The sequence below is a fragment of the Hemitrygon akajei genome, chromosome 2 (genome assembly GCF_048418815.1).
Source record: "Hemitrygon akajei chromosome 2, sHemAka1.3, whole genome shotgun sequence".
Taxonomy (NCBI): Eukaryota; Metazoa; Chordata; class Chondrichthyes; order Myliobatiformes; family Dasyatidae; genus Hemitrygon; species Hemitrygon akajei.
This window is the reverse complement of record NC_133125.1, coordinates 10,930,962-10,952,954: the sequence shown is the minus strand read 5'-3', so window position 1 is coordinate 10,952,954 and position 21,993 is coordinate 10,930,962. Positions and strand designations below refer to the sequence as shown.

General features: G+C 43.0%; 1 protein-coding gene across 2 annotated transcripts in view; it reads right to left on the bottom strand.

Annotated features, from left to right (window-relative positions):
- LOC140739061 (EGF-like repeat and discoidin I-like domain-containing protein 3) overlaps positions 1–20,576 on the bottom strand; it is a 292,599-nt gene extending 272,023 nt beyond the window's left edge. The window contains exon 1 of one of the 2 annotated variants that reach the window (XM_073067021.1): positions 19,799–20,576. In XM_073067021.1, the coding sequence (XP_072923122.1) occupies positions 19,799–19,868 (70 nt within the window). In that variant the 5' untranslated portion in view covers positions 19,869–20,576. The remainder of the gene's footprint in view (positions 1–19,798) is intronic. The other variant, XM_073067017.1, reaches the window with a different exon arrangement.
- Positions 20,577–21,993: the final 1,417 nt, after the last annotated feature.

The following is a 21,993-nucleotide window of genomic DNA, read 5'->3' as shown; positions in this document are numbered from 1 at the left end:
CAGCGTCCATTATTAAGGACCTCCAGCACCCAGGGCATGCCCTTTTCTCACTGTTATCATCAGGTAGGAGGGACAGAAGCCTGAAGACACACACTCAGTGATTCAGGAACAGCTTCTTCCCCTCTGCCATCCGATTCCTAAATGGACATTGAAACCTTGGACACTAGCTCACTTTTTAAATATACAGTATTTCTGTTTTTTATCTGTTCAATATATGTATACTGTAATAGATCTACTTATTTATTATTTAAATTTTTTTATTTATTATGTTTTTCTCTTCTATATTATATATTGCATTTTACTGCTGCTGCTAAGTTAACAAATTTCATGTCATATGTCGTTGATACTAAACCTGATTCTGATTTTGTACACTGCAGTTTCAAGCAGTCAGACTTGGAAGTCAGAAACAGCCAGGAGTGAAAATGAAACGAGTAGGAACTATGAAGGATTTGAAGCTATTTACAATCATCTTGAATGTTACCTTTGGTCCTCACCAGACATTCAGCTCTCACCTGTGGCTCCAAGTAGCTGTTTGCATGTGACAGTGCCACACCTCAGCACACTGCTTCAAAAGGCGGGCTAAACTAGATGAGGGTAGCTGCCAGGTATCAAATCCAGTGAGAAAGGGACATGCCTGTCCTAGCATGTGAAGTCATCTCCGGCGGACAGGCGGATGAGATCTACAGTGAGATCCATCAGTCAAGAAGGCGGTTCTGTAATGCTAGGTGGAGAGTGAAGAGCAAGACAAAACACAGAAGTCATGGTCATCCACTAGAACCAGGCAAGATCTCAGATGTGACGTCCACTCACCCCACTGGACCTGGACTTCCAAGGTCAAGAGAGTAAAAGTAACCCAGGTACAATGGCTTTTCCACTTCAAAAACTCTTCTGCACACGTTTCCTATCATCTTTGGATATGACAAACAAGTCGTATTTTATTTACATACTTAATTTGTTACTCAGCAATACTCAGTCTTTTTTTAATCTCTTTTTAACTATTTCTAAGAAACTTTGACTAATTGGGACAGCTGTTTAATTGGGCCAAAATGTGCTATTTCCAACGTGTCCCAATTATCCGGAATCCATTATATATGCATTAGGTTAATCAGTTTTCAGCAAGCCATATTGGCACCAAAGGATGGTGACATCTATGGGCTGACCCCAGTACGAGCTTGGTCATTGACAAAAATGATGCATTTCACTGTATGTTTCAATGTACATGTGACAAACGGACACTTACATTCTATTTTATTTCTTTGTTCTACTGTGAGTGCCTGTAAGACAATAAATCTCAAGGTTGTATTTGGTGACATATACATACTTTGACAAAAGATTTACTTTGAAGTTTGAACTTTGTAATAAAGCTGCTCTTTCCCCCACAACTACATTCTTCTCAATATCTAGAATGTTGACTGTTAACTTTATAGTTAAACTCCAAGACTTAAAATTGCATTCCAATATCTGTTTCTAATGACCATTCATTATGTCCCTGCTCTTTAATTAATGACATATTTTGTTCACTCCCACAAGATTCTTGGTCATTAACATCTTAATCTTGTTAACATCATCTTAATAATGAATGTGGTACACGCATCAGAACCTGACTGCTTTACAAACAGCACTCTATCAAGTATCTGCAAGTCTTAGATACTAAACCTGATTCGCATACCTTATTATAATTTGTTATTTTATGACAACTCAGAACTCAACTAACCATTTGTCAGCTGCTTAAATGGGAAATATACACTGTGTATATAGTGGGAAGGGGGCAGAGAGAGGGGAGTCGTGGCTGGGAAAAGGGGAAGGGAGAGGGGAGGCAGTGGGAAGCACCAGAGAGACATTCTGTAATAATCAATAAACCAATTGTTTGGAATCAAAGGACCTTGCCTGGTGTCTCAAGGCTGGGTGTGCCTGCACCCACGTCACCCCCTGCCCCTGGCACTCCTTCTCTGCCACCTGTGCCACACACCTCCCGCGGCACTCCTCCCTCAGTATTCCCAACATCTAGTGCTGCCGCCAGCTTTACAAACTTGTTCTCCACTCCATGTTGACAAATACTGTGCAAAAGTCTTAGGCACCCTAGCTATATATATGTGTCCAAGACTTTTGCACAGTATATGTATATATACATGTTTTGTATGTGTGCGAGAGAATTGAAATCATGCCAATATAACAGGGAAAAGAAAGAGAAAGTACTTCATTTACAGTTTGAAATATGCTGTAAGCCAAGAGATACTGGAAATCTGAAATCTCAATGGAAATTTCTGGCAATAATTAGCACAGCAGACAGAATCATGACTATGGGCTAGGCACAGCTCAAACACCATCTCTAAATTTGCCGATGACACCACTGTTGTTGATAAAATCTCAGATTACAATGAGGAGGTGTATGGGAATGATGTTCATTACCTTTATTTGTCACACCTACACCAAAACCTACAGGGAAATACTTCGTATGCATCAAATCAAATCAGCGAGGATTGTGCTGTGCAGTCCGCCACTGTGGCCAGGCTTCTGGTGCAGACATACCATGCCCACACTCGCTGACCCTAACATGTCTTACATGTGTGCCTTTAGAATGTGAGAGGAAACCAGAGTATCTGGCGGAAACACCCATGGTCACGGGAGGACGTAGCAACTCCTTACACAATACCATTACTGCACTACCATGTCATCCCAATGAGATAGACCAGCTGGTTGAGTGGTGTTGCAACAACAATTTTGCCCTCAAAGTAAGCAAGACCAAGGAATTGATTGTGGACTTCAGGAAGGGGAATGTTCTGGGAACACAAACTTGTCTTCATTGAGGGGTCTGAGGTGGAAAGGGTGAGGAGTTTCAGGACAACATCTCAGAGGATCGTCCCTGAGGCCAACACATTGAAGCAATCATGAAGAAGGCATAATAGTGGCTTTACTTTGTTCATAGTTTGAAGAGAATCCGTTGTTGTTTGTTGTGAATACTGCCTGCCCTGACTCTATTTTAAGTTTACAAACCTTATAAATGATTGTTTGCATCACTGTCTGGTATGGAGGCTCCAAAGCACAGGGTCACATGAGATAGCAGAGCACTGTAGACTATACCAGCAACTTCAGGGGCACAACTCTCCCTACCATTGAGGACATCTTCAAAAGGTAATGCTTCAAGAAAGTGACATCCTTCATAAAGGACACTCAGCAACTGGGACATGCCTTCTCCTCATTATTACCATCAGGGATGAGGTGCAAGAACTTGGGGATCCACTCAAATGATTTAGGAACAGATTCTTGCCCTTCAGTATCAGATTTCTGTACAGTCCATGAACCCACACAACACTAACCTTGTTATACCTTTCGTTGGGCTATTTATTCATTTTGTTTTGTGGGGAGGTGGAGATACGTCTCTACCAAAGGATGTGTAAGACCCTCCTTCCCTCCACACAGGGGCAAGGTCTAGCACTTGCTTAGACCCCCCCCCCCCCATCCCGCACCCAACCAGGGTCACATGAAGCCATGGGAGCAGGTGGTGGATGGTCTTATGAGCAGCTAGTGCATATCACAAGTCCTGGTTATGTGACCACTGACACCAGACAATCTCTGAAGAGTATTGATGCAGACTGGGGCCACCCGTCTTGTAAAGACACTCTCCAGAAGAAGGCAATAGCAAACAACTTCTGTAGAAAAATTTGCCAAGAGCAATTATGGTCATGAAAAGTCCACGATCGCTTGTATCATACGACACAACACATAATGAACAAACAATTAATTTTGACATTTATGTTAATTTTATGTCATTAATTTTACTGCTGGAGCAGAGTAGTTAATGCAATGCTTTTCCACAGTCAACTGTTAAATCAGGCTCCAATTCCCGCCACTGTCTGTAAGGATGCACGTTCTCTCCATAAAAATGTGGGATTCCTCCCACATTCCAAAGATGTACAGGTTAGAGTTAGAAATTTGTGGGCGAACTACGCTGATCCCAGAAGCTCAGTGACACAAGCTGGTTGACTCAATCCTTACTGATTTGATTTGACGCAAACAACGGATTTCACTGTACATGGCTCCCTGTACATATGGCAAAATAAAGCTAATCTCTCCACACTGGCCAGCTGTCGTCTGAAGATAAAAAGGCCAGTGAAGCAACTGTTCTCAATAAATTCGAAGTCAAGCAAAGAGGAGGGGCAGAGAGAAAGGAAAATAAGTGAAGAGGGATTTTTGACAGGTTGGAAGACAGCAGTGATGAGAAGTTAAAAGTCATGATGATGCAAGGTAAAACAAGGTGGTAATGAGACAAGTAAAAATTAAAGATTGATCTAGAAGAGCTGGAGGTAGTAGCAAGGAATCAATACTACCAAATGCTATCTGAGGAAAATGGGAGCAGCTGTCATGATCTGAAATTGATGTTGTTCAGCAAGCTAAAAATGCCTAATCAGAAGATAAATGTGCTGTTTCTGGAGATTCCTAGAAATGGTGCAAGAGGACAAGGATGTGGAATTCAAATTACAAGTGGGATGAGAATGAAAATGACATTCAGCTCCGTGCTTGCAGATTAAACCTTAAAAAGCGATGCCTCAAAAAATGCCACATCCATCACTAAGGTCCCCGCCGCGATGTAGGACACGCCCTCTTCTCATCTCTACCATCAGGGAGGAGGTACAGGAGCCTGAAGACACACTCAATGATCCAGGAACAGCTTCTTCCCCTCTGCCATCAGATCTCTGAATGGACAGTGTATCAACCCATCAACACTACCCCATTAATTTGTTCTCTTTTTGCACTATTTACTTTTATGTATTTCTCGAAGTAACTTATAGTAATTTTAATCTAATACACTGAACTACTGCCATACAATTTTTGCTCTCCTTTTGCACAACTTATTTACTTTTTTATATATTTCTTCTTGAAACAGAGTAATGCCACAAGACAACAAACTTAACAACATATGTCAGTGATAATAAACTTGATTCTGATTCAACGTTCAGCAGTCATCCCATCTATATGTTATTTCCCCTGCGCAGTGAAGACAAATGCATGTTTACAGTAGAGGGTAAAGGGTTCATTCATTTGGAAAGATTGTGTGGAGACAGTGGGAAGTGATGAAGACACAGTTGTCTTCTCCATGCCTTTAGAAAAAAGCGAAGGCAGTAAAGGTTCTCAAATTGCCTCACAAAATTCCACATAAAATTTAATGTGCAGCTATAGTACATCAGTAATTCTGATGGCATATTAATCAGATTCATGGGTCTGAGAAGAACATTCCAGGAGGAAGGAGAAATTGAGTTGTAAACGCTAAGGGAACATAGCCCTCGCCTTTGAGTTATGTCAGCTGAATCTATGGGCACTAATAGTAGGAGCAATAAAATCAGGAATGCACGCACAGCCAAAATTGAAATACCGAGGCATTTCAAAGTCCAAAGTTCAAAGTAAATTTATTATCAAGGTACATATATGTCACCATATACAACCCTGAGATGCTTTTTCTTGCGGGCCTCAAGAAATTCAATAACTCTAAAGGCATCAATGAAAGATCACACCAACATGGTGAACAACCTGTGTGCAAAAGACTACAAACTGTGCAAATACGAAACGAAGGAAAGAAAAAGAAATAGTAATAATAATAATAATAGATTAGCAATAAATATCCAGAACTTGAGATGAGGAGTCCTTGAAAGTGAGTCCATAGGTTGTGGGAACATTTTGAGTAAAGTTGCCCCTCTGGTTCAGCATCCTGATGGCCATTCCTGAACCTGATGTGGTGTGAGTCCTGAGGCTCCTGTACCTTCTTCCTGATGACAGCAGCAAGAAGACACCATGATCTCAGTAGTGGGGACCCCGTTGATGGATAATGCTTTCCTACGCCAACACTCTGTGTGGATATGCTCACTGGTGGGGAGGTCTTTATCCATGATGGACTGGGCCATATCCACTATCTTTTGTAGGATGCAGCCAGTCAATATACTCTCCACCGCACATCTACAGAAGTTTGTCAAAGTTTTAGATGTCATGCCAAGGATTTTTGGAGATTTATAGGGCTAGTGCAGGTTACAGAGTGAAGGAGGGAGTATGTCAAGGAATTAATTGCATAGAAGGATTAGATTTTTAAAACTGAGGGTTACCAGATATCAATTCAATACAAGTTCGTGAGAACTTGATATACAAAATCATGAGGGGTATAGATAGGGCAAATGCAAGTAGCTTTTCTCCACTGAATAACACACAAAATCCTGGAGGAGCTCAGCAGGTCAGGTAGCATCTATGGAAAGGAATAAACAGTTGATATTTTGGGCTAAGACCAATCATCAGGACCACTGACCATATTTTCCTCTGAAGTTGGATGAGAATAGAGCTAGAGGTCATAGGTTAAGGATAAAGGTTGAAATATTTAAGAGGAACATGAGAGGAACTTGTTCAGTCAGGGGGTGGGAGTATTGAACGAGCTGTCAGCAGAAGTGGTGAATGCAGGTTTTATTTCAAAACATGAGAGAAATTTGGATAGGTACGTGGATGGGAGAGTTATGGAGGGCTATGCCCAAGCATGGATCAATGATATGAGGCATTATAGTCATTCAGTATGGACTAGATGGACCAAATTGCCTGCTTCTGTGCTATTGTGCTCAATGATTTGATGACCCTATGAGAAAGACAGTGTATGTGGGTGTGGTGAACTACATATACCTGTCTGGACACGCCCCCCCCCCCCCCCGCTGACTGCTCCTGTGGCTCCTCCCACAGACCGTAGCTCCTCCCACGGACCGTAGCTCCTCCCACGGACCCCGGTATAAAGGCGATTGGAGACACAGCCCCGGTCTCAGTCTCCAGGATGTAGTGTGATGGTCAATTGCTGCTTGTTCTTTCTTCCAGCCAATAAAAGCCCATATCTCGCCTCACGTCTCCGAGAGTTATTGATGGTGTATCAGTGGGACCTGGTACAAGTTGGTTTAAAGTCTCTGGAGTTACAGAAAAACTCACAGATGGGAGAAGGCTGGTCAGCTGAGCAGAGTGAAACTGTTTTAGATCTTTCTGAAAATTACTCCTTAAAATGCAATTACAAATACTAAGAAAGAAATAAACAAACTATTCCAACTTTTCATTTTTACACATTCAAATACACAATTGTTGGGATAGAACAGAACATTATAACACAGTAAGGGCTTTGGGCCCACAATGTTGCACCATCCTTTTAACCTACTCTGAGAACAATCTGACCCTTCCCTCCTACATGCAGCAAAGGGAAAAAACTTAGGCACCCTCGACTTCTGATGGTATGGCCTCCACAGAGCCCTGACCTCAACAAAAGCAAGCGAGACAGCCAAAGTCTGCAGAAGAACTGTGGCAAATTCTCCAGAATGCTTGGAATAACCTATCAGCCAATTTTATTACAAAACTGCACGACAGTGTACCTAAGAGAAATGATGCAGTTTTAAAGGCAAAAGGTGGTCACGTCAAATATTGATTTAGTTTAGTTTTTTTTTACTGTTTACTGCTCTTTATAGTAATATTTTTTGATATTTAGAAAATTCATTATATTTGAAAGCAGCGTTGCTTTACAGAATGTTTTTACATGTGCCTAGGACTGTACAAACCGCTTATCTACTGTTCACGCACCCATCTGCGAGTTTCTTAAATGTCCCTAGTGTATCTGCCTCTACCACCACCCCTGACAGCACATTCCACACACCTACCATTCTCTGTGTAAATAAAGTTACCCCCGACATTCCTCCACTAAACTTTCATCCAAACAAACACCTTAAAATTATGCCCCCTCATATTAGCCATTTCCACCCTTGGAAAAAAATTTCTGGCCATCCACTTGATCTATGCATCTTATCATCTTGTAGATATTGCAGGAGTTTTTGAATTCAACTTTATATGAAGATACTTCATTGCCTTTCAGTGTGTTGCAACGAACGAGGCGAACCCAAACGCAGGACACAAGCATGGAGATGGAGTTAGGATGCAGACCCGGGCGTGAGCATCGAATGGCAAACAGGAGGGAGTGCAGGAAAGCAGGAGGCAGGCAGAACTTATCTTGACACGGAGTGTAGAAAGGGAAACGGCAGACAAAACTTTTCTCAGCATGGAGAGACAGAGTTTCACAGGTAAACCTTGGTACTGGAGTAATCTTGGAATCCTTATCTTGACACGGAGAGACAGAGTTTCACAGGTAAACCTCAGAACTGGGGTTGAACTTAGAACACACAATCCTAAGCGGCTGGAAAACGTTAATTACCACACTGGCAAAACCAACGATCTGGCAACTAGTGGGTGCAAAGCTGGGGTTCTTATACTGCAGGTCTTGATGAAAACCAGGTGTGCCATCAAAGGAAATTAGGAGAAAATGGGGAATTAATGGTCAGGACCGTGACAGAGTGAGTGGAAAGGAGCATTTTTAATGTTCCGTATTCCCTCATTATAATTTTCAAAAGTTACTGAAAATGATGTGTTTCTTAGTATAACTTTTCCAACACTGTCAAATTATGAGTATATGATTGGCATTTAAAAGATTATCACACACAGTACAGAGAAGATGCAACGTTGCAATTTACAGAATATCTTACATGGCATCAGAGTTCATAGGATTGAAGCAATATGTCAACTGATATTTCCATTGATGGAAGTGCAATTATACTCTGTCATGACCCCTGTCAAAGCTGAAAATTATTTTTTACTGTACAAAACTACATCAGAGCTGTTGAGCGCCTTCGCTCTGTCTGCAACAGGCAGGGTTTCCCAGTGGCCAAACATTTTAATTCCACTTCCCATTCCAACCTGTCAGTCGATGGTCTCCTCTACTGCCACAATGGTACCACTCTCAGGTTGGAGGAGCAACACCTCATATTCTATCTGGGTAGCCCCAAGCTGATGGCATGAATCTCAATTTCTCTAACTTCCAATAACTAATTCCCCTTCTCCCTCCTCTGTTTCTCTATTCCCCACTCTGGCTCCCCTCTTGCCCCTTCCCTTCTCCTCACCTGCCTATCATCTCCCTCTGGTGTTCCACCTCCTTCCCTTTCTCCCATGGTTCACTCTCCTCTCCTGTCAGATTCCTTGCTCTTCAGCCCTTTAGCTTTTTTACCTATCCACTCCTAGCTTCTCACTTCAACCCCATTCCACCTTCCCCCTCACCTGGTTACACCTATCGCCTACCAGTTTGAACACCTTGCACCCCAACCCCCACCTTCTTATTCTGGTTTCTTCTGGCCTTCCTTTTCAGCCTTGAAGGGTCTCAGCCCGAAACATCCGTCCTTTATTCTTCACTGCCCTGCTGAGTTCCTCCACTAATTGTGTGTGTCTGTTGCTCAGGGAAGTGATAGCTTAAGTTGGTTTCCAGCAGGTTAAATGTTTTTTTTTTAAACTGGATGTTTTCTTATAAGGAGCACTGTATCTGAGAGCGGCATCTTCATTTTCACAAACAAGATCCTAATAAGTCATGACAGATTGGATATGAAGAGGAGATATTGTGTGGGAAAATCTAGAACTAAGGGTCATTGTTTAAAAATATGACGTCGCCCATTTCAGACAGAGATGAGATAGTTTTCTTTCATTCAGACATTAATAATCTTTACAACATTCTTCCTCAAGGGATAGTTGAAGCATAATATTGGGTATTTTAAGACTGGATGTTGACTGAGCACATCGAATATATTTACAAAGTGTTCTGTCACAACAAAAATCCCCACCATCCAGACGATGCTTGTTTCATGCTGTCGGCATCAGGCAGGAGAAAAGAAGTCTTAGGTCCTACAGCAGCAGGTTCAGCAACCTGCAACTTCACTCACCTCAACCTTGAACTGATTCCACTATCCAGACTCACAGCTTTGCAAGTTGTATCATGGCCTGGTATAGAAACAGCATGCACAGAATGGAAACGTCCACAGGCAGCGGCGTATACACCCCAGTCCGTCACAGGCAGAGTGCTTCTCACCATTGAGCACGTTTATAAAAGCAGCATCCATGATCAAGGACCACCACCATCGGGCAGGAGGTGCAGATGCCACGCATCCCAGACCAGCTTCAGGAACAACTATTACCCTTCAACCATCAGGCTCCTGAGCCAGTGTGGATAACTTCACTCACTACTGCTCTGAACTGATTCTACAACTCACTTCCAAGGACCCTTTGCAACTCGTGTTCTCAGTATTATTTTTATTTGCACAGTTTGATTTCTTTTGCACACTGGTTGTTTGTCCATCTTTACTTAGGTATAGTTTTTTTTGGTAAATTCTATAGTATGTCTTTATTTCCCTGGAAATGCCTGCAAGAAAATGAATCTAAGGTAGTATAAGGTAAAATATAAGTACCTGGACAATAAATTTGACTTTGCCTTTGATATTTTTCTTGAGCCAGGGTATGGAAGGTTACCGGGGTAGTTAGAATTGTGAAGCTGAGATTGCACTCTGATCAGCTGTGATTTTACAGAATAGAGACATTCAACCCACACAGTGACTGACTCCTGTGATAGTGTGTTGTCATATGGAAGAAAGTCATTCACTTCATGCAATTATGAAGGTGGTACACCAGTGGCTATACTTCACTAGGAGTTTGAGGAGATTTGGAATGCCATTAAAGTCTCAAGGAAATTTCTTCAAATCTACCATGATCTATCTATCTATCTATCTATCTATCTATGAAGGGCATTCTATCTGGTTGCATCACCACCTGGCATGGAGTCAGCAATGTACAGGATTGTTCTTTGAAGAAGGAGGACATCTCTGGTGCCCTAGAAAGGAAACTCCCGTTCTGGGAACAGATGTAGTGGAGATGAACGAACTGAGAAAAGGGAGTAGCTTTTTTACCGGAGGCAGGGTAGGAAGAAGTATCATCAAGATAACCATGGGAATTGGTAGGTTTGTAAAATATGTCGGACGAAAGCTTGTCTCCAGGGATGGAGACAGAGAGGTCAAGAAAGGGAAGGAAGGTACCAGAAATGGACCAGAAATGCAAAGGCTCATGGGATGGCGTGTAAAGACAATAGGAACTCTATCCCTGTTAAAGTGGCACGAAGTTCCGGTGAGTGTGGATGTCCAGAAAATGGAGGAGATATGGGTGATGTGAGACTGCTCCATCCGCTAAAAACACAATCTCCCAGTGACCAATCATGTAAATTCCAATCCCCATTCTTCTTCCGATGTGTTGGTCCATGGCCTGCTCTTCTGCCATGATGAGGCCACATTCAGGTTGGAGGAACAACACTTTATATCCCGTGTAGATAGCCTCCAACCTGACGGCATGAAGATCGATTTCTCCTTCTGGTAATTTTTTCACTTCCCCTTCTTTCTTTTTCTATTCCCCACTCTGACCTCCTTACCATATCTCCTCACCTGCCTATCCCCTCCCCCGGTGCCCCTCCTCATTTCCTTTCTCTCATGGTCCATTCTCCTCTCCTATTAGATTCCTTTTTCTCCAGCCTTTTGCTTTTCCCACCCATAGCTTCACCTATCAATTTCCAGCTAGCTTCCTTTCCCTCTTTCCACCTTTTTAATTCTGGCACCTTTCCCCTTCCTTTCCAATTCTCGGTCTGAAACATTGACTGTTTATTCATTTCAATAGATGCTGCCTGACCTGCTGAGTTCCTCCAGCACTTTGTGTGTGGTGCTGAGGTTTAGCAAACTATAGGCATGCAATGTCGGTGGTAGAAGTATGGTGAAACTTGCGGGCTCCCCCAGCACAACTATGTTAGTCATTGATTCAAATAACACATTTCATGCATGTTTTCATGTACGTGTAACAAATGAAGCTAATTTTAAAAATAAATATTGAATATTTGATGCATGAGATCATTTTTGCTCACCAGGTAAGCAGCTGGGGCTATTGAGAAGGAACACAAGTCAATAATGTTTTTCTATATCTGGATCACATGTGAGAAAATGGGCCATTTAAGGTGATGTTGTCAGCTCTGTATCTAGATCAGGTCCAACATGAGAGCTTGGATCCACTGTCCTCTGAGGGAGGTGCAACTGAGCCCAACAGTTTAAGTAGGTACTTATGGACAAGCAGCAACATGAAGGATACTTGAGCACCACTGCAATTAAGTTACAACTGGTGCCTGGTGACTGATGTTTCTGCCTAATAGAAGCTTTGAACTGTAATTCTACTTCTACTCCGTTGGAAGCTCAACCAGCACACACCAGAATTCAGACCATAATTAATGGGCAAATTCAGGCACCAACCATTAAACACAAGTCATCTCAACGTTCTACAGCAAACTTCAATATCACCTAGGATCAAAGATCAACTTTATTCACCATATACAATTACACGTATTAGGAATTCACCGCCATGTGTTGGCCAGGTTGCGACATGCAACAACATTCAACAATTATAAAGGATAAAGATAATTTATTCTTTATAATTGTTGAATGTTATTGCATACTGTGCCCTGAATGCTGTTCAACTATTACAAAGGAACAAAAATTACCTTTATATTATAAAATAAATGTGGAGGTTAAAGGACAGCTCTGGAATTAAATGTCTATAAATCAGCCATGATAGAATGACAGAGCAGGCTCGATGGGCTGAATGGTCTGTTTCTACTCCTATGTTTTATGGTCTTAAGGTATAAAACCCAGCATGTATTTATAATGTAAGGAGCATTATAAAAAGTGGTTTAAAGTATCTACAGCACAGTGTGGCGACCAAGGTAATAGATAGAGGGGGTGGTGGGGTTAACTAAAATGGTTAATTACCAGGGGGAAGTAACTTTTAAGATGCTGTGAAGCTTTGCTATAACAGCTTTATAGCCAGTTTGCAGGGTGGGCAGTGTCCACAATGATTTTCCTACCCATTTCTTTGTCCTGGACACAGACAAATCCTGTAGTAATGGTAGACTGCAGACAATGACCTTTTCTGCTGACCAGACAGTGATGTCTGATGTGAGGATGCTCTCTCTATAATGGCAGTGCAGAATCACACCGGTATGTTCCGCGGAACATGGAATTTTACCCATTGCCGCAAGAAGTACAGCCTCCGTCGAGCCCTTCTGTTAATAAAGAAGCTAAGAAGCAGCGTGCACTCAAAACGCCAAACCTTAAATGTTGAAGCGTTATTTGAAATGAGGTTATAATAGCATTATAGCCAGTTGCGTAACAGAATGGATGTTAAGGGTAGACTAATAAGTAATCACAACAGCTGTTACACTGCAGTAAATAACCCAAGTGCTTCTCCAGGGATTATAAGGGGAAGAACTCCTGCCTCACCTAACCATCTGGTCCCAACCACCACACAGATCCATTGGCAATAATTCAGAATTCTATCAGGACATGACTTAAACAAATTCAGCCCAGTAAGCTCTGTCCACTAATACTTAGTAATGTTTGTAAACGGGTGGCCAATTTGAGAAATGTCCCAAAAAAAAAAGCTAAACAACTGCTTTACCTGCGTTTCTCATGCTGTTCAGATTCATTTATTTATCCCAAGCAGTGAGGCTGATCAACATCTCTACCCACTAACTCCACCACTTCTTTATTATTTCCCTTCAGTCACCTTATGTACGTACAGCTTAGCATCACTATATTAGAATCTACCTTATGTATTTATAATTTTATGTGTGTTTTTAGTATTTTTATTGTGTTTGTGACAAAACGGGGTGACAATGCTAATTCTCCTGCTGACCTTACCCCTTTGCCCAGTTAGTCACTCCTCCTCGTCCTGTCCCAGGTCTAGTTTCCCCAGTAATTTAAACACTTTCCCCCTCCCATTCTGCAGTTCCTGGGAGCTCACCACTTACATACCGCAACAGCAGAACAGTGGTTAGCTTGGCTAATCAAAACAATGTGCTCTACTCATAAAAATAAGGTTTCTAGACACAGGTATTCCAAATAGTTTCATTTATTTTCACTCACACTGGTACATCGATCTGTAGACAGCAGAACGGCCCCCAAAAGACTCCAGGGACATTTTGTGGCATCCTAAAATAATGCCTGGGTTAGTGGGAGCAGTACACTACACTCTATGGAGGCAGATTTAAACCCTCAATTTGGCATTGCTGAGGGCTGTGGGGATTGGGTTTGATGGTTGGTGAATAGTTATGTTGGAAAGTTAACAACAAAGTGTGCCGTGGAGAAAGCCTCTGTATATTGGTGAATTTTTGTACATGCTTGTTTTCATTTGTTTATTTGTAAATACTTTTTTCTTCACAACTTTTGGGCAGCTTTTGTTTTTTTTTTCCACCTGGAACTAAATAAAACCCCTTGCACTAACGTGCTGTTGTGGCTTACCATCTGTTTTTTTGTCAACAGGTGACCCTCGTCGGGCAGGCTTACTGACACCTGATAGTGAGGTGTTCGTTATCATACTGTGCCTTCTTGTGCTGCATCCGATCCAGAGTAATTCATTCTCCTTTACACTCGTGTACTGGAAAGTACATTAAACAATCTTGAATCTTGACTTTGCTTCCACAACCATCTGTGGCAAAGAACTCCACAGATTCACTGCCTCTGGCTAAAGAAAATCCTCTTCATCTCTGTTCTAAAGGGACATCCTTCTATTTTGAGGCTGTGCCTTCTGGTCCTGGACTCTCCCTGTTATAGGAAGCATCCTCTCCACATTCATTCTATCTAGGCCTATCAGCATTTGGTGAGTTTCAATGAGATCCTCCCTCGTTTTACTAAACTCCAGTCAGTACAAGCCCAGAGACACCAAGTGCTCTTCTATGCTAACCCTTTCATTCCTGAGATAATTCTCGTGACCCTCCTCTGGAGCCTTCTGCCAAAAGCCCTACAGGCCTGGGCCTCTGTAATTGTTAACTGTTGCCTATTCTACGGTCATTAAACCCTTGTCTTTTCTGTTTAAACTTGTCATGTTTATTTTGATTAGCGTAGGTTTTCAGCATACTGTGATTATTTGAAGTGGACTCCCAATTAGTGGAGATCACGGGGTCCTTGTGTTTTGAGAATGATTCATCTCGTGATGTCACTCAGTCAAGCCTCCAATGTTTTGTTGGATTTCCTATGAACAAACTCTTGTTTCTGCCTCTACATGGGAGCCTTTTGTTTCTCCAAAACCGGATTCAGTTCTCTGTCAGCGTTCACCATGACACTCCCTCCAATGCCACACACCCTTTCTTAGATAAGGAGTCCAAGATTGTTCACGATATTCCAAGTGCATCCTGACCAAAGCCTTATAAAGCTTCAAGAGACAGGGGGAGCAGATATCATCTGCCATTCCTGTCCCCTTCAAAGGACACAGAGTCCCCACATCCTGAGATTATCGAGGAAGCTCCAAGTATAGCAGAATGAGCAGGGATCTCTGATGCAAATGCTGAAGATCGGAACTGCAAAACCAGTATGAATTTTAAAGTCTCTCTCTGTTTGCCATCCGAAACCAAATGCTTTCCTTGCACAGGTTTGTCAAATAACAGGAACACTTTCCCTGGAAATCTGCCTAGTGCAAAGTACAAACAACCAATTAATTAATCAATATATAGACAGATAGAGAAAAAACGGAATCTCACAAGGTAGTGTTTATGGGTTCATGGACCATTCAAAAATCTGCGTGTGGAGGGGCAAAAGCTGTTCCTAAATCATTGTGTGAGGGTCTTCAGGCCTCTGTTCCTCCTCCTTTATGGTAGCATTGAGAAGAGGTTGTGTTTTAATGCAGCAGCCAATCAATACACAAGGAGCTCCCACAAGCATTAAAGTGTAAATTTATGGATCAATATTCTTTTCCCTTGATGTAGATTGTGGGATGAAAAATGGCCAAGCTATCTATCTCCCAAATGTTTCTCTTTGCAACATGACCATGTGATCTCCAGAGTCTGAACAGAGCCATCACGACCTCAGATTAATATTTAATTTAAAAGACGGCACTCTGACAGAGCAGGACCCTCTCATCTTTTGCACTGGAGAGTCCGGTGAGATTTTTCAGTGCTCAGGTTTCCACAGTGAAACTCTCACACTCCACCTTGTGTCTCTGAGATGAGACAGCCAGCAACCGAGCCACAGCTGACACCTACATGCCAGCATGTGTAGTGTTACGCTGGTTACAGGGACATTTCAAGCAGCTTTATTTTGTGGACATCTAGTCATCAATCAAAGAGTATTTTGGGCAGAATGTTTTTTTATTCATGTGAGAGGGTCTGTATGGGCAAAACATAGGTTTAAGAAACACAGCGACAGAGAAGGGATAAAATAACTACCACAGGAGTAATAATAGAATAATTACAAGACAGACAAAAATCTCATAATTTCTTACAAATCATACATTTCTTAAAGTCATAAAGCATCAACAAAATCAAAATTTCTTCCAAGTTATGTTTTTGTGACTGTGCAACACAGCTATGTGTTCTGTGTGTGACTGTATGTACTGTGTTTTGCATCCTGATCCCAGAGGAATGTTGTTTCATTTAGCTGTACACATCTGTGTGGTCAAATGACAACTCAACTTGAACTTGATCAGTGTGCAGAACGACAGCAAGGCAGATGTAAAGCTCTTGCTCTCCACAGTAGCTACAACCAGATATTAACTCGTCAAGCTTTCATATACCTCAAAATCTTAAATCACACAAAAATTATATCACTCTCTCCATTAATTGGCACCCTCCATTATAGGTTTGACTAATTTAAAGCTGGGTTGTTCAATACAATCTTAAATTGCACATAATGTTAGGAGGTATTTTGATAACCTTTCCTACAGGAGGGAATAAACAGTTGAATCCAATTAAATCCCAACTCCAATTCACTGCTACACTCGAAGGCCAGTTTATTAGGTACACCTGTACACTTGCTCATTAAGGTAAATATCTAATCAGCCAATCATGTGGCAGCAATTCCATGCATAAAAGCACGCAGACATGGTCAAGAGGTTCAGTTGTTCAGACCAAACATCAGAATGTGATCGAAGTGACTTTCACAGTGGTGTCAGACCGGGCAGGTTGAATACCTCAGAAACTGCTGATCTCCTCTTTTCATGCACAGCAGTTTCTGGAGTTTACAGGCAAAACAAAACAAAAACAAACAAAAAATCCAGGGAGCAGCAGGTCTGTGTGGGAACTGGCGTTGTTGCTGAGAGAGGTCGGAGGAGAATGGCCAGAATGGTTCAAGCTGACAGGAAGGCGACAGTAACTCAAATAACCACGTGTTACAACAGTGGTGTGCACAACAGCATCTCTGAACGCACAACACGTTGAACCTTGACTTGCATGGGCTACGGCAGCAGAAGCCCACTCAGGAAGTACCTAATAAAGTGGCCACTGACTGCGTGGATAAACACACAAGCACGCTGTGCACAGACAATCTTGCTCGCAGCAGCAGCGTGGATTTCCAGGCAGCAAATGTGATTAATAATTTAGAGGGCGATAAAATATTCAATCTGATAACAGAGACGTGGATTCAGTTTTAATACTGAAAATCTGACAATCCCCATCACTCATTACTATTTTAGCCCCCAGTCCAATAACGACGCTATGAAAAACAAATAACAGCAGAGATTATGAGGGTATAGTAAAGGCAAGCAGGCTTTTTCTACTGAGATTATATTATATAAAACATTTTTACATAAAGGTTGAAAATAATTTAGTTCGAAGTACTCTTTAAATTGAAAGAGTCCAGGGAAAATTTACAAGGATGTTGCCAGGACTTGAGGACCTAAGTTATTGGAAAGGTTGAATAGGTTAGGACTTTATTCCCTGGAGCGTGGGAGAATGAGGGGAGATTTGATAGAGGTATTCAAAATTATGAGGGGCATACATAGGGGAAGTACATGAAGGCTCTTTACACCGAGGTTGGGTGAGGCAAGAACTAAAGGTCATAGGTTAAGGGTGAAATGAGAAATATTTAAGAGATCCTGAGGGGGGGGTCTTCTTCACTCAGAAGGTGGTGAGAACGTGAAGTGAGCTGCCGGCGGAAGTGGTGAATGCGGGTTTGAGTGCAACACTCAAGAGAAGTTTGGATAAGTACATGAACAGGAGGGGTATGGCGGATATAATGGGCCGAAGGGCCCCTTCCGCGCTGTGGAGCACTATGATTCTATCTATACTGTAGTGTTAGCGGGATCGGTAAACTGCGTCCCTTAAGAGTTCGAACAGTATCTCCAATGTGAAATTCTGAGCAAATCTCACTTTCACACTGCTAAAAAAAGACTTATCAAACAATGCCGGCATGTAAACCCTCGGCACGCTGAGAAATTTAATATGGTGTGTGTTTATATTTAGCTGCCTACTCTCTGCAAGATAACTTGGACAGTACAATAGCAGGAGCGATGCCGAGAGCGGACCTTCTCAATTACGCCGTGGGGTTTGATGTGAGAACATTTAGAAGTGTGGGGGGGGGGGGGGAACTGTACCATGATGCAGATGACACTGACAGTTCGGTGCGGAGCGAAATTCATTACTGATGTTCCCTCTTCCTCTTCTCTCTCCTCCCCCACCCCCCACGAGTCTCCTCCAGAATACACAGTGGGTGTTTGTGCAGTCCCACGGTGTCGCGGTTCAGTCAGCGACACTGTCTCCGGCTTTTATTGACGCAGTGTACATCTTCGACCCGCGCGGATGGAGCGAGAAAACAGCAACAACTGCATTTAACCCCCTATTACACGTTTAAAACGCCCCGCACCACCCGGCCGAGAAGGGCTGGGCGCTTACAATACCGCTCCAGACCCGAGTGGATCCGAAATAAATACGTGCGTGGTGCAATCCGTGTTTTGTTTGAAGCAGCCGCCACAATTTATCACCAGAACAAAAGGAGGCGCGTGGTTCACCGCGCGACCGTCTTTAAATAAAATTCAATTCAGTAAGTTTGCTGCCCTGCATCGTTCGGCTTTAAACTGCGCGTTTTTAAAAAAATTTTAAATCACTGGCAAAATTTAAAATTCATTCACCGTGTTTGACCCCGACCACAGAGAGAGAAAGAGAGAGACAGATATATCTATCTATATATATATCTGAAAGGGGGAGAGGGAGAGATAGACAGAGAGAAAGAGAAGGGGAGAGAGAAAGAGGGAGAGAAAGAAAAAGGAAAACAGAGATGGGGAGAGAGAGAGAGGAGAGAGAAGGGCTTGACCATCGTGGCGGGCTGGAAGCGTCCCGATCAGATTTGTCACTTTGATCGCTTTCTCGTTCCAGCTAAGAAGATCCGTCACTCCGCTCCCTCTGTCCCCATCCCACACTTCCATCCGAGCGGACTCAATACATTTCTCCCTACTTTTCCACCGTTCAAACCCCCACCATCTCACTTCTCAATCTACACTGTAAAATTGTTTTCAAAAATTTGCAGCCACACGCCCCCCGACAAAGAATCTGACAACGAAACCCTCTCTTTGCCTGACTCGGCTCTCGCTCACTCCATCCCGCAGAGAGATACTGCGTGCCTGCTCATAAGGTGTGTTCTTTTGGGAAGGATGGGTGGGGACGGTTCTCCGATTTGTTCTTTAACAGCATCGAGAGAGTTAAACCCGACCCCAGATCCGTGTCTTATTCCAGATCCCGCAAACTGGGGTGAACCTCATCCTGAACCCAAGGTCAGATGCCAGTTCTCCGCTTTAAAGGGCTGGACACACACACACACACACACACACACACACACACACACACACACACACACACACACACACACACACACACACACACACACACACACACACACACACACACACACCCTTGCTTGAACAGAGCAAAATAAAAGGAACTTGAAATGATCTTGGCTGAGAGAAGCCCAGGAGCCGTTGGACCAGCGGTCACCAAAAAAAAAATCAAAGTGCTGATGTAAGAAAGGTGAACATTGAAGGTGCACTCGCTGGCGTGATGTACACCGCGCCGGCGACAGACCGAAGGTCAAGCTGCAACTCCCCTTAAACCAAGCGCCGTGTGAACAAAACTCCCGGTACTCACCTTTGGCGAGGCGAAGGATGCCCAGGCTGACGGAGAGAAGGAAAGTGGCGGAGAAGTGATGCCTTCTCATGCTGTCGGTCCCCTGTCTGTCAGTCGCTCCCCTAAGCGGTCCGTAAACCAGGGCGTTGGAAGCCCAGACCCCCTCTCCCGTGTTCCGTCAGCGTTGTTTTGTCTGCTGAGGTCAGACTGGTCTGCTCCCGTGCTGAGAACAAAGCCTCCTTCCAGAGAAGGGTGGGTGGGTGGGTGGGGTAGAAAATACCCACTTAGACACTCACTGACGCCGGATGCTCTTGTCACTACAAGCGCGGAGCACAGAGTGCAGCGGGGAACAGCCCGTGATAGCGCTGCCTGATACTGTTCCTGACGCCCTGGTTGCCACTGAGAGTGAGAGAGTGTGTGAAAGAAAGAGAGAGAGAGAGCGCCGCCGTTCCACGTGCTCCGCCCGTCCAACAACAGACCGGCCCCTACTCACCTCCTTCACACCCACTCCTCTCCTCCTTCCGTCTCCTGACTGCGCCCCGTCACCTCTCTCTCTCTCTCTTTCTGTCCGCCCCTCTCTGTCTTTCTCTCTATCTCTCTTTCCGTATATCTGTTCGTCCCTCTCCTGTCTGTCCCTCTCTCTTTTTTCTCTCTCTCCTACGTCCAAATCTTCTGTGAAAGGGCCATCATTTTAAAGAGAGGGAACACTCTCAAGCTGCGTTAAAATAGACGCTGGAAAATACCGACAGGTCAGATAGCCTGTTGTCTTATTCGCTTTGTTTCCTCCCTTTGGGGAAGTAAAATGATGCCATTAGCTATTCTGTCATCGAACTTGCATCCTTTTTAAAAATAGATGTTATTTCTGCTCATTGCGCAGACGCGTTAGATCAATGCGAAGTTTTGCAAATCTAAATAAACATATTTGGAGTGGGTGACATTGCATCGAGTTGTTACATAACCGATCTTCTTTCACTTCAGCGTGAAAAGGCGCCAAGTTATTTGTGCCGGAACAGTTCTGAACTGTCGCCAGTGTGATATTTTGGGGTCAACGACAGTAGTTAATTGTCCGTTGCCAATTTCTCTGCAGTGAAATTGAAAACGATAATAATCTGTAGTCAATTACCGTTTGACCATCCACGTTAAATTTTGGAATATTTTAAAATATATTATTTTATTTGTTTAAGACGGGTTTTCTCCAAGCAGTCCACAACAGGTGGCATTGAAACATTGTTTAATGATTTTTTTTGCGCCGAATCGCAGAACACGTTAGTGATGCAGCCAACTCAAGTAAGCACAATGAAACGCAGATTAGGCTTATAAATACTTCAGTTCAGATGGAAATCTGCAAAGATTTAACATACATTTGGTATCCTGGGGTTTATAAATCAGTGCATTAAAATAATTCACTGTGGCAGTGCTGTGGATGTGAATCAAGATTCAAGATTTCTTTAAGCAGAGGGCTGGGTGAATCTGTGGAATTCATTGCCACAGATGGCTGTGGAGGCCAAGTCACTGGGAATAGTTAAAGCAGAGGTTGACAGGTTCTTATTTAGTCACAGGAATCGGTGGTTACAGGGAGGATAGAGTTAAGATATAATTAGCCAAGATGGAATGGCAGAGCAGGACCAATGGGCCAAGTGGACTGTTTCTGCTCTTATGTCTTGTGGTCTTATGGTCTAAGATTGGTTAATGTCATCTCCAGTGTAAAGGACAATGACATAACTATTACTCCAGATCTGATGCAGCACTAAGAAAGACATAATAAGATAAAGAACACAATAATTTAAAAAACTCGCACAATAAGTATAAACGTACATAGATTTATTGTATGTCCATAAAGCGGCACTAGGCACAGGAGTGTCTGTACAGAAGGTGACTGACAGGGAATGTTGGTAGAGTGTGTGGAGGGCTGGGTTAGTGGTTGCAGGTGTTGATCAGCCCACTGCTTGGGGAAAGTAACTGAGTCTGGTGGTCCTGGCAGAGACGAATGTAACCACCTCCCTGACTGGAGTGGGAATCAAAGGGTGAGGTGTTCATGCTGCTTGTAATGGATAATCACAGTCTTGCAATTGGTGCCCCCTTTCGTTTCCTACTCGGAATGGATGTTAAGGCTGTGGGTTGACCACCATAATTGTTCTCAGGATTGAAGTGTAATAGTAGTTGGAGGAGGGGCAAGCTCTTTCCTGTAAATCCAAGATGGAGCAGGAGTCTTAGTG